Raw genomic sequence first — 12,679 nt, forward strand, 5'->3', positions numbered from 1 at the left:
CTAAAATATGTCAACTCGCGTCGCTAAAATTGTAATTTTTCCTAAAATAATATTCTACTCCACATACATATCTTATTTATATATATGTTATATTTCAAATTATTTTACAAAATATTTTATATATTTATACGAGATCCAAAAATATAATATTGAAAATGTAATTATAAAATAGATAATCTATAAAAGGGTATATTACAAAATAATAAAAATCAGGGGACAAATTATGTGAGCTTTGACTTGGAACTTGTCCAAGTAGTGTGGAATGTTAAAATGATGAATTTTCGTTTTTAGGGGCTAGCCGTCAATGTAAATCATTATTATTTGTCCAATATTATGATATAGTCCAAAATAATTCGGGTCAGTTATTCTATTACAATCAAATATATTTGTTGGTCATGAGAGGTGTTCGAGGTGATGATGAGGTGATGATTAGGTGAGTGTTTGATCAATGATCGATTATTTTGATTCTCAATAGCAACATTTTCTTGGACTAATCTTTTGCACACGATTTATCTAGTGCTGTTTAGCTGACTAGAGATCCAAAGGTGATTAATCGATGGTCTTTATTCTCGAATTGGTTATGCTTATGCTAATTACTAGATACTTCTCTACATAATAAGATATATAATATTTCAATAATTCAAAAAAAAATTCAATATATATAAATACATATGCAAACACGCACACGAATTAGATAAAACAAAAAAAAACCAAATATATATCAAGAGGTATGAAGACTTGGCTGAACATGTTACTTTTTGTGTAAGGAGTGAATTTTCTCTTGATGAAATTTAATTGGTTGAGTTCACAATCTAATTTTCTAGAATCGTCTATTTTAATTATTTGAATCGAAATGTTACAGTGGAGTTGTCTAATTCATAAATATTTTTTAGCATATATTTGGTTTAATGAAATGTTACAGTGGAGTTGTCTAATTCATAATTATACCGACTTGTATTGTTGTAGTAAAAATGAGTGTAAGAGTAAAATAGGACACCCTAGAAAAAGAATATTACTGAATATTATTGGTAAATTTCAAATCTATCATTTATTATAATGGTGATATCCTTCCATCCAATTAATATTGCAACCTAAAAAACATTTTAACATATCAATCATCGGATAAATATATTTGCTGCTATTTCATGTTAATTTTAACCATAGTCTATAGTCAATTCACATATTTGAGATAATAAAATTTAGGAATTAAAAAAATGTGAGATAATAAAATTTTGGAATTACAAAAATGTGTGTAATACTCTCTATATTGTTATCGTATGCTAATTTTTCATATTAGTTTTAACAATAAGTATACATAAATTCATTTTCGTAGTCGTCATCATCTTATATTGCTATATACTCAGAAATCCTTAAACAATTTCCGGACTTGTTCCAGAGTAACAAAGAGAACCACAGTGAAGGGTCCCTGTCTCGAAATCGTAGGAATGAAACCTTTGTACAAAGCCATGGCTCCTTCTGCTCTCACTGTTTTCATTGCACAGTCAATGGCACCACTGTAAGGTGGCGCCGCCGCTCCTGCCTCAACCTTCATGTTCATCACACGGGTCTTGATCACATCCACCGGGTTTGACACAACCGACGCCACGAAGCCGGCTGCGAAGCTGGCGGTAACATGGGTTCCGAGCCCGTCCTTCATCAGATCCTTTTCCAGTATCATTTCTTTGAATTGATCGTATGATGCGAGCTGGGATGCCGTTACGAGCATGGCGCGGTTGACTGTGAGGGAAGACCCTCGCCACAGGCTGGAGACTCCTTCCTTCTTGCTCATTTGGGATATGGCGTCCACTACGCTCTTGTAGTTCCGCCGCTGCGAGAGGGGTAGCCGGCCGTCGGCCTGCATGCGAACCATCGCGACGTCGGCAGGGTTTCCGACGACAGCTCCGACGCCACCGGCGATAAGCCCAGCGGTGAGCTTTCTCATCAGAGGCATATTATTTGTATTTGGGTCGGCCCATTTTTTCTTGATGATCTCATAGAGACCCATTCTAGTTGTGGAGTATAGTGTCTGGCGGAGCATGGTGGCGGAAACGCCGGAGAACAATGCAGCAGGGCCATCTTGCTGAACGATCCTGAGGCCAACTGATACCAGACCCACGCGAGGTGGAGGAGGGAGATGGACATGGTGGTGATGGGCTCCGATGGCGGGGTGAAACGCAAGAGCAGGGCGGAGCATCGGGTTGGCAGGTGGTGCCTCGCCCTGAAGCTGCATGCGTACTTTGATCAAATCCAGTGGGTGAGTGCTGCAGCCTGCAACAATTGAAGCGATGCCGCCTTCAACAAATCCCTTCAAACCCATGATCCCTTATTATATTCAAGAAATCGGTCTCAAAATCGAAGAGAAGAAATAAACAAAAAGCGGGAAGAAGTGTGGAATGGAATGTTGAAGAGAAGAGAATGATGAAAGGATTTATATATGGAAAGATTTGTTGAAATTTGGAAGTGAATCTGTGTGGACTGTTTCCACTTATACGCGGGGAATTAGGTCAAGGAGTCCACTTCTTTTGTTGACTTCGGAAAGAGGGGGCGGGGCTGCTTCATTCATTTGACTTTGAAGTGATCAAATTTAAGAAATTTGAATTGAATTTTTGGATACAGCATTGCATATAGTAATTTTCTTAAATAATTATTTCCTCAAGAAAAATAAAAAAAGGGGCTGGATTAATCTAGATTGAAATCGTTTCTTTTATATATATATATATATATATATATATATATATATATATATATGTTGCACACCTATCGTTTATATTTATATAAGCATATATGATGGAGTGTTACACTCACATATTAGATGTAATAAAACATAGTCAACATTGTGTTGTACTCTAGTATATACAAATATATTACCGGACCATGCTAATACAAATACCTTAGGATGATTATAAAATAAGATATCGTAATTAAAATTTATTATTTTAATCATTAATAAACACGTATGTTTCCCTTATATATCAGTTAATCATTTTGTTAAATGGTTTGAAAACGAAAAAATGAATGTTAGAAAGTCAAAAGTATCGCTTGACCTCCACTTGAGGGGCAATTAACAGGGAAGAAATAATGAACACTGTTTAATGACTCTTTTTTTTTTTTTAACTTGTGTTCATCGACTCTTTTAACCGCATATATTTGCTAAAATTCGAGGTTGGCGACCCTTTATTAATTTTATAATGCTTTAATATCGTAAGTTCATTTGTTTCGAGTTTTAGTTTGGCAACTTTTCAATATTTGATTTTCAATATATAACTTTCTTTTTGTTTTATTTTTTTTATCCGAAGCCACTAAATCTATTAAATATTATTTATTTGACACTGATACACTCCTACATGACTTATATGAATAGAATAAAGTCTATGTTATACAAACTAAAATAAATATAAAAAAATAAAGGGAGACAGACAAGTTTTTTCCTCTCATTTTTAAATAGTAGGTGTCATCTTGCATTATTTTTCTCATTTGTTTTTATGTATATTTATTTTAATGTGTATAATATATGTTTATTATTGCTAAAGAAGTTATTAGATTCTAACAAATAAAAGACCAAAACAAAAAGAAATACAAGTTACCGTGATGCGATCCGGGTGAAATGGGTGAGCTGGGTCAGGTGCTCCACCGGATCAAATCAATAATGTTGTTCAGGAAAATGAGCAAAGTAGATGAATTTGTGAGCTATAACTTCCACTGTGACTTGCAGACAAGGAGAGCGACTCGTGAATGGGCGTCGGAGGGGTGTCCGGCGTGGCCACTCCGATGCTTAAGTCAGCAGGTTGAAGATGAACACAAGCAATATATGTGAGGATATATGTAAGTGCTTGAAAGTTCAAAGATTCATAATCCTTTAAATGAGATGCATAAATGCTATTTATAGGAAGGAAAATCAAGGATTACCTCGATTTGCGCGTACACCTACCACTCATAACATTTGATGTTGACTTCCTGTCAAGTCACCCTACCTCTGATAGCTTTTGATGTTGACTTCCTGTCAAGTCACCCTACATTTGATAGCTTCTCTGACACGCCAAACCCCTGTAATTCTGAAAGATAAGATAACACTCGAGTGTGGCACTGTTATCGAGGTAGCCCGGGTGATAAGCTTCTCGGGAGATGGTTTGAGAGCCCGGGCATCTGCTTGCTCGGGGAGAATATGTCTCAGGCATTCACCTGCCCGACTTCTAAGAATTCATCCAGTAAATTAACCCAGATTTGGGCTATCCATTTAACATCCATGACACGAGCTATCCCAAGTGTATCATCATACTGAATGTAAATTAAACATTAATCAATTATAAAACTCTAAAATATGTCAACTTACTTCCGTTGCTAAAATTGTAATTTTTCCTAAAATAATATTGTACTCCACGTACATCTCTTATTTATATATATGGATATTTGAAACTATTTTACAAAACATTTTATATATTTACACGATATCCAAAAATCTAATATGGAAAATGTAATTATAAATTAGATAATCTATAAAAGGGTATATTACAAAATAATAAAAATCCTCTTGAGGTGTATCCGAGGACACATTATGTGAGCTTTGATTTGGAACTGAGTCCAAGTAGTGTGGAATGTTAAAATGATGAATTTTCGTTTTTAGGGGTTCGCCGTCAATGTAAATCATTATCATTTGTCCAATATTATGATATAGTCCAAATAAATCAGGTCAATTATTCTATTACAATTAAATATATTTGTTGGTCACGAGAAGTGTTCGGATGGGTCATTATAAGATGTGTGTTTGATCAATGATCGATTATTTTGATTCTCAATAGCAACACTTGCTTGGACTAATTTTTGCACATAATTTATCCAATGCCGTTTAGCTGACTAGAGACCTAATGGTGATTACTCGATGATCTATAATCTAGAATTGTCATACTCACGCTAATTACTATATACTTCTCTACATAATAAAATATATTATTTCAATAATTCTTAAAAAAATTCAGTATATATAAATACATGTGCAAACACGCATACGAATTAGATAAAACAAAAACACAAAAAAAACAACCAAATATATATCCAGAGGTATGAAGACTTTGGCTGAACAGGTTAATTTTTGTGTATGGAGTGAATTTTCTCTTGATGAAATTTAATTGGTAGAGTTCACGATCTAATTTTCTAGCATCGTCTATTTTAATTATTTGGATCAAATCGTAATATTACAGTGGAGTTGTCTAATTCATAAATATTTTTTAGCATATATTTGGTTTAATGAAATGAATCATCTGCCGCGATTTTTGTACTATTTCCTACTCTGTGTGTGTGTTGTTATACCGACTTGTATTGTTGTAGTAAAAATACTACACAAATTGGAGTGTAAGAGTAGAATAGGATACTCTAGAAAAAGAATATAACTGAATATTGTAGGTAAATTTTTTGTCAAACAATATGACAAGTTCATATTATATTATAGGTAAATTTCAAATCTATAATTTATTATTTAGCTTAAATATAATGATGATATCCTTCCATCCAATTAATATTGCAACCTAAAATACATTTTAACTTATCAATCATATCAGATAAATATATTTGATGCTATTTCATATTAATTTAACCATAGTCTATAGTCAATTCACATATCTGAGATAATAAAATGAGTAGGTCTCATGTGAGACCGTCTCACGGATCTTAATCCATGAGACGGGTCAACCCTACCCATATTCACAATAAAAAGTAATACTCTTAGCATAATAAGTAATACTTTTTCATGGATTACCCAAATAAGAGATCCGTCTCACAAATATAACCCGTGAGTCCGTCTCACAAATATAACCCGTGAGACCGTCTCACACAAGTTTTTGCCTAATAAAATTTAGGAGTTACAAAAATGTGTGTGATCATCTCAATATTGTAATCCTATGCTAATATTTCATATTAGTTATAACAATAAGTATACATAAATTCATTTTCGTAGTCGTCATCATCTTATATTGATATATACTCAGAAATCCTTAAACAATTTCCGGACTTGTTCCAGCGTAACAAAGAGAACCACGGTGAAGGGTCCCTGTCTCGAAATCGTAGGAATGAAACCTTTGTACAAAGCCATGGCTCCTTCTGCCCTCACTGTTTTCATTGCACAGTCAATGGCACCACTGTAAGGTGGCGCCGCCGCTCCTGCCTCAACCTTCATGTTCATCACACGGGTCTTGATCACATCCACCGGGTTTGACACAACCGACGCCACGAAGCCAGCGGCGAAGCTGGCGGTAACATGGGTTCCGAGCCCGTCCTTCATCAGATCCTTTTCCAGTATCATTTCTTTGAATTGATCGTATGATGCGAGCTGGGATGCCGTTACGAGCATGGCGCGGTTGACTGTGAGGGAAGACCCTCGCCACAGGCTGGAGACTCCTTCATTCTTGCTCATTTGGGATATGGCGTCCACTACGCTCTTGTAGTTCCGGCGCTGCGAGAGTGGGAGCCTGCCGTCGGCCTGCATGCGAACCATTGCGACGTCGGCAGGGTTTCCGACGACAGCTCCGACGCCACCGGCGATAAGCCCAGCGGTGAGCTTTCTCATCAGAGGCATATTATTTGTATTTGGGTCGGTCCATTTTTTCTTAATGATCTCGTAGAGACCCATTCTAGTTGTGGAGTATAGTGTCTGGCGGAGCATGGTGGCGGTAACGCCGGAGAACAATGCAGCAGGGCCGTCTTGCTGAACGATCCTGAGGCCAACTGATACCAGACCCACGCGAGGTGGAGGAGGGAGATGGACATGGTGGTGATGGGCTCCGATGGCGTGGTGAAAAGCAAGAGCCGGGCGGAGCACCGTGTTGGCCGGTGGTACCTCGCCTTGAAGCTGCATGCGTACTTTGATCAAATCGAGTGGGTGAGTGCTGCAGCCTGCAACAATCGAAGCGATGCCGCCTTCAACAAATCCCTTCAAACCCATGATCCCTTCTTATATTCAAGAAATCGGTCTCAAAAACGGAAGAGAAGAAATAAACAAAAAGCGGGAAGAAGTGTGGAATGGAATGTTGAAGAGAAGAGAATGATGAAGGGATTTATATATGGAGTGAATATGTGGACTATTTCCACACATACGCGGGGAATTAGGTTGTGGGGTCCACTTATTTTTTGACTTCGGAAAGCGCCGGAGGGGGCGGGGCTGGTTCGTTTGACTTTGAAGTGATCAAATTTAAGAAATTTGAATTGAATTTATGGGCCAATTCTATCCGAGGTACTCTCCTTTCTTTTTTTTTCTTACGCGTGTCTTTTTTTATTATTATTATTACATTTCACACTACTTTAATCAAAATCAACCAAACTAATCATTAAATTAATTTCGTTTAATGTATATAACATGTGTTATATCATTATATTATTATTATTATTCTCAAAATTTAAAACTTAGTATTTTATATTTAAAAATTACGTGAAATTTTTTTTTTTATAGTAAAACTTTTAAGTTTGAGGTTTGAGATTTTCATTTCTATTATTCTTATTTTTGTGGTAGAATCATATGAAATGTAAAAAATCAATATTTTAAAATTTAATTATTATAAGAAATTCTATGTTCTACTCATTTATAATTACTAATAAAATTATTGTAGCTATTTTTAAATGCTATACATGTATTAATATATATATTATTTAGTGATAGGGAGTAAATCTCCCGGAGTAGGATAGAATTGTCCGAATTTATGGATACAGCATTTCAAAAGGACACATAGTAATTTTCTTAAATAATTAAATATACAAAGTTTAATTTCCTCAAAGAAATTAAAAAGGGGATATATATGTTTGAAATGATTTACATCTATAGTTTATATTTATATAAAGGAGTAGATATCTTGTGATACAATATCACGAATTTTTATATGTGAGATAAGTCCACTCTACTATTATTCACAATAAAAAGTAATACTCTTAGCATAAAAAATAATATTTTTTCATGGATGACCCAAATAAAATATCTGTTTCACAAAATACGACCCGTGAGACCATCTCACTAGGAGTGGGTACGGTACGGTATACTGTACCGAACTACGGTACCGTATAACGTACCGAAAATATCGGTACGGTATCATACCGTACCGAAATTTTCGTTATACCGATTTTTCGGTAAGCTCGGTATTTTTTTCAATACGATTTTTCGGTATTTCAGTATTTCTTCCCACTCCTACATCTCACACAAGTTTTTGCCTATATAAATATATATGTAGTGTCATATTTACATATTGGATGTGATAAAACATAGTTAGCATTGTGTTGTACTCCGGTATATACAAATATTACCGGACCACGCAAATACAAATACCTTAGAATGATTATAAAATAAGATATCGTAATTAATATTTATTATTTTACTCATAACTTGATAAACACTAATGTTTCCCTTATATATATCAGTTAATCATTTTCTGAAATGGTTTGAAAAAGAACAAATGAATGTTAGAAAGTTAAAGGTATTGCTTGACCTCACTTGGGAGGCAACTAATAGGGAAGAAATGATGAAGTTTTAACCGAATAGAATTTGCTAAAATTAGAGGTGGGCTACCCTTTGTTAATTTTATAATGATTTTGTTCTTGTAACTTGATTTGTTTTGAGTTTTAATCTTGTAATTTTTCAATATTTAGTTTTTAATAAGTATCTTACATTTTTTTTTGGTTTTGATCTTTTTTGCATCCGAAGCCACTAAATCTAGCAAATATTGTTTATTTGAAACTAATGATTTTCTACACGGCTCATATGGCAAGAATAAAGTATATATTACTGCACACTTAAATACATATAAGCAAAATTAAAGGGAGACTCATTTTGAAATATTATGTGTCATTTTGCATTATTTTCTCATTTGTGTTTTTATATATTTATTTTAATATGTGTAATATATGTTTATCCCTGCTACAGAAGTTACGTACGAGAGAATCAATATCAGATAAACAATTAATATTCGATAGTTTATTGACTTCTAGTGAATAAAAGTTCAAAAAAAAAATTAAATAAAAATTACTGAATGACATCAAACATTATATTGATCAATTACAAAACTTTAAAATATGTCAACTTAGCTACTAAATTTGTAAATTTTCCTAAAATAGTATTCTACTCCACATAGATATCTTAATACATATCTTATTTATATATATGGATATCTTCAAATTATTTTCAAAAGATTTTATATATTTATATGATATCCAAAAATCTAAAATTAATATGGAAAATGTAATTATAAAATAGATCATCTATAAATGGGTAGGCTACAATAACAAAAAACCTCTTGAGGTGTATCCGGGGACAAATTCTATATGAGCTTTGACTTGGAACTGAGTCCAAGTAGTGTGGAATGTTAAAATGATGACCTTTTCGTTTTTAGGGGCTTACCGTCAATGTAAATTATTATCATTTGTCCAATATTATGATATACTCCAAAATAAATCAGGTCAATTATTCTATTACAATTAAATATATTTGTTGGCGTTCGAGTTTGCGGAGTAGGAGAATGCTTGATTAATGATCGATGAGTTTGATTTTCAATACCAACACTTTCTCGGACTAAATCTTAGCACATAGGTTATCAAGTACGGTTTACTTGAGTAGCTTTATTTGTAGGCTACTGATCAGTTAGTCCCAAGATTTATCCAATACAACATTTTTTATCATGATAGTCGGAGAATGATAATTTAGAAGATGTATAAAAAGAACAAACCAAAGTACTCGATGGTCTATCCTCTAGAAAAAGAATATTATTGTATATTGTATACGTTTTTTGTCGGACAATATGACAAGTTCATATTATATCAGATAAATTTAAAATCTATATATCATTTATTATTTAGCTCAAATATAATGGCGATATCCTTCCATCCAATTAATATTGCAACCTAAAAAACATTTTAACTTATCAATCATCAGATAAATATATTTGCTGCCATTTCATATATATGTTGTATTTGCTGCCATTTCATATGTTGTCATGCGCAGCAGATGAACAAACAGGAAAACTAAGAATGTTAATGAATCCACCGAGATAACAAGATTACACGCAGAGATGATGCCTCAAATATAAGAACAGATACACAAGGATTTATAGTGATTCAGATTCAGATTGAATCTTACATCCACTTGGAGCACAACCAGAAAAATAGAACTAGAATCAAAACACAAAGTACACAATAATGAGATGTTTCGAAGAGACACTTTGATATGTTCTCACGGAGTTTTTCCTCTCAAATCTTTCTCAATCTATTGCTACGTACAGAATGTGTGTTCAGAAAATTAGTTCTCCTTTGCGTGGCTTGCACTCACTTGCATATTTTGTGTTGCAGGTCTACCATGACCCACCGCTCTTCTTGAAGTTAACCACGTGCTTGACTAATTGACCTAGTCAAGTTGACATGTTGACTCTTCATTCAACATCATATATCATCAAACGTAATTAACAGAATTAAGAAATTGCAAAAGTTGGGATTTCGCCGTACGTGATTATTTGATGTTATATTAAGAACCACGACGAACTGGAAAAAACTATTATGCCCAACGAATAAACTCAAATATATGAATTAACATCGAAATTAAAGACCCGATCGACCACATATCATTACAATTTCATGATTATGAACAAGATAAACACTTGAAATGAAAACGATAAAGCTTTTCTTTTGTTTAAAAATAAAGAAAAATGATATGAATTGTTTGAGACAGATGGCACATTCGTAGTACTTACAGCCGTATGCATGCATGCATGCAATTATATATATATACAAGCAATTATATATATATATATATATATATATATATATATATATATATATATATATAGGCTCAAACAAATTGAATTAAATTAAATTTGAATTGATGTTCTTTGCACATGTTGAATCCGAAATTGACTCCCCCACACAAGTATGAAAGTTTATACTCATATATACCCAGATATCTTATTTCCAGGATTAATAGAGTGACCGATGACTTATAATATAATTTCTTCTGTAGTGGAGAATTCTCATTTTCCAGGGGAAAAAAAAGACATCAGTAAATTGGAAATATTCTAATTTCAATCTTATCCTTACCAAATCACATTCTTTTCATGAAACAATGTTAATTTAGTACCGATTTCTCTACCATATTTTTGGAATAATCTTCTCAAGGGTTTCTTGGTTTATTGCTGAATTGATTTATCAAAATAGTGATATGATAAATTTCTCATATATATACACAAACACACACACACACACACACACACACACACACGATCAAGTCGATAAGATTTCATCAACACAACAGTCAACCGATTCATTTCATCGGTGGAATGAGAGCATTAAATGCGTTCATATTTCGTGATCAACCTCGATCTTCTAACTTTGTTTCCATCCCCAGTAGTATAAATAGGGGCCATACCCAGCATGTTAATTATATGATATACATACATCAAATTTGAAGTAATTACTTAAAATAATGAAGATCAAAGCTTTGGTTTTGCTCGCCATTGTCCTTGTTTCCTCAGCTTTCGCTGAGGAAGCTGTGTTCACACAACAGCTTCAAGATTCCTCAGCGGTCCCTCAACAAAGTTAGATTCTGGCTGAGCAATATTTTGAAATTATATGTCTCAATTTATTAAAAATTCACACCCCGACATTCATTATGCGAGGGTATATAATTGGATTGAAAATTTTCGTTTGATTCAACCTCTTGCAGGTGGAGAACCAAAACAAACCAACCAAGGTGGTCGCGGCGGCGGCGGCGGCTACTGCCGAAACAGGTGGTGTTGCGGCGGCTGGGGGTACAACGGATGCAGACGTTACTGCTGCAGCCATGCAGATGCAGGTAACATTATACGGAAGGACACACCCCTTCGTAATGTTTAAAAATGCGCACCCCGACATTAATTTTGCAAGGGTATTTAACTGGACTGACGATTTTCATTCATTCGATTCAACCTCTTGCAGGTGGAGAACCAAAAGAAACCAACCAAGGTGGTCGCGGCGGCGGCGGCTACTGCCGAAACAGGTGGTGTTGCGGCGGATGGGGCTACAACGGATGCAGACGTTACTGCTGCAGCCATGCAGATGCTGGTAAGCATTATGCGGAAGGACACACCCCCTACGTTTTTACTGTGTGTAAATAAATGTATATTTTTCAAGTTTATCAACTGTATATTTCCATTCAGAAAGTGAAGTTGAACCAGCTGAAAACTACGGAGGAGCTTATGGCGGCGGCTACGGCGGAGGCGGTGGCTATGGAGGCGGTGGAGGTTGCAAATACGGGTGCTGCGGAGGATGGGGTGGCAGAGGTGGGTGCAAGTGCTGCCGTACGGCTGAAGAAGCTGACGCATACATTCAAAGTGCTGAAGCGGAAAATATGAACTAGATTAATGTTGTAGTTGATCTATATAATAATAAAATCGAGTGCCATGTATACGTAGAAATGTGTTCGTATTCAAATAAATATTACATGGCTATGAATTGTAATGATGCTAAGGTTATATAATAACATATTTAAAATATTTGTGCTGATGTTATTATATTAAGTTGTGATCCACTGTTTGGTTTCTGATATTACTACAAATAATGCTGTTTTAATGAAAGTACGACACTTTTACGATCGCTGACACAACGAAATTTACATATTAGATAAGTTACTGAGACAAAATTACTGGTGATAAGACAAAACTAGGGAAAAAAATGTACACAAGATCTT

The 12,679-nt window shown here is 34.6% G+C and overlaps 3 protein-coding genes across 3 annotated transcripts; 1 reads left to right on the forward strand and 2 right to left on the reverse strand.

Moving 5' to 3' along the window:
* Positions 1-1,276: 1,276 nt before the first annotated feature.
* On the reverse strand, positions 1,277-2,386 carry LOC140826327 (mitochondrial uncoupling protein 5-like). The gene has a single exon (XM_073188551.1). The coding sequence runs from the start codon at positions 2,315-2,317 to the stop codon at positions 1,361-1,363; it is 957 nt and encodes a 318-aa protein (XP_073044652.1). The 5' UTR covers positions 2,318-2,386; the 3' UTR covers positions 1,277-1,360.
* A 3,478-nt stretch (positions 2,387-5,864) lies between these two features.
* Positions 5,865-7,013, reverse strand: LOC140826326 (mitochondrial uncoupling protein 5-like). Its single transcript, XM_073188550.1, has one exon. It carries the CDS (start codon positions 6,929-6,931, stop codon positions 5,975-5,977), a length of 957 nt encoding a protein of 318 aa, XP_073044651.1. The 5' UTR covers positions 6,932-7,013; the 3' UTR covers positions 5,865-5,974.
* Positions 7,014-11,291: 4,278 nt separating this feature from the next.
* On the forward strand, positions 11,292-12,483 carry LOC140826747 (uncharacterized). The gene is made up of 5 exons (XM_073189246.1): positions 11,292-11,387; positions 11,487-11,549; positions 11,678-11,806; positions 11,929-12,054; positions 12,150-12,483. Exons 1-5 carry the CDS (start codon positions 11,292-11,294, stop codon positions 12,342-12,344), a joined length of 609 nt encoding a protein of 202 aa, XP_073045347.1. The 3' UTR covers positions 12,345-12,483.
* The last annotated feature ends 196 nt before the right edge of the window (positions 12,484-12,679 follow it).

Source organism: Primulina eburnea, chromosome 3 (genome assembly GCF_022965805.1).
Source record: "Primulina eburnea isolate SZY01 chromosome 3, ASM2296580v1, whole genome shotgun sequence".
In the NCBI taxonomy this organism is placed as follows: Eukaryota; Viridiplantae; Streptophyta; class Magnoliopsida; order Lamiales; family Gesneriaceae; genus Primulina; species Primulina eburnea.

What these genes read in the sequence shown, in the direction of transcription:
- LOC140826326 (XM_073188550.1), bottom strand. Translation starts at nt 6,931, where the DNA reads ATGGGTTTGAAGGGATTTGTTGAAGGCGGCATCGCTTCGATTGTTGCA.
- LOC140826327 (XM_073188551.1), bottom strand. Translation starts at nt 2,317, where the DNA reads ATGGGTTTGAAGGGATTTGTTGAAGGCGGCATCGCTTCAATTGTTGCA.
- LOC140826747 (XM_073189246.1), top strand. Translation starts at nt 11,292, where the DNA reads ATGAGAGCATTAAATGCGTTCATATTTCGTGATCAACCTCGATCTTCT. An exon ending in ATAGGGGCCATACCCAGCAT is followed by an intron (nt 11,388 to 11,486) that starts GTTAATTATATG and finishes TTGTTTCCTCAG; the next exon opens with CTTTCGCTGAGGAAGCTGTG. An exon ending in CTCAGCGGTCCCTCAACAAA is followed by an intron (nt 11,550 to 11,677) that starts GTTAGATTCTGG and finishes AACCTCTTGCAG; the next exon opens with GTGGAGAACCAAAACAAACC.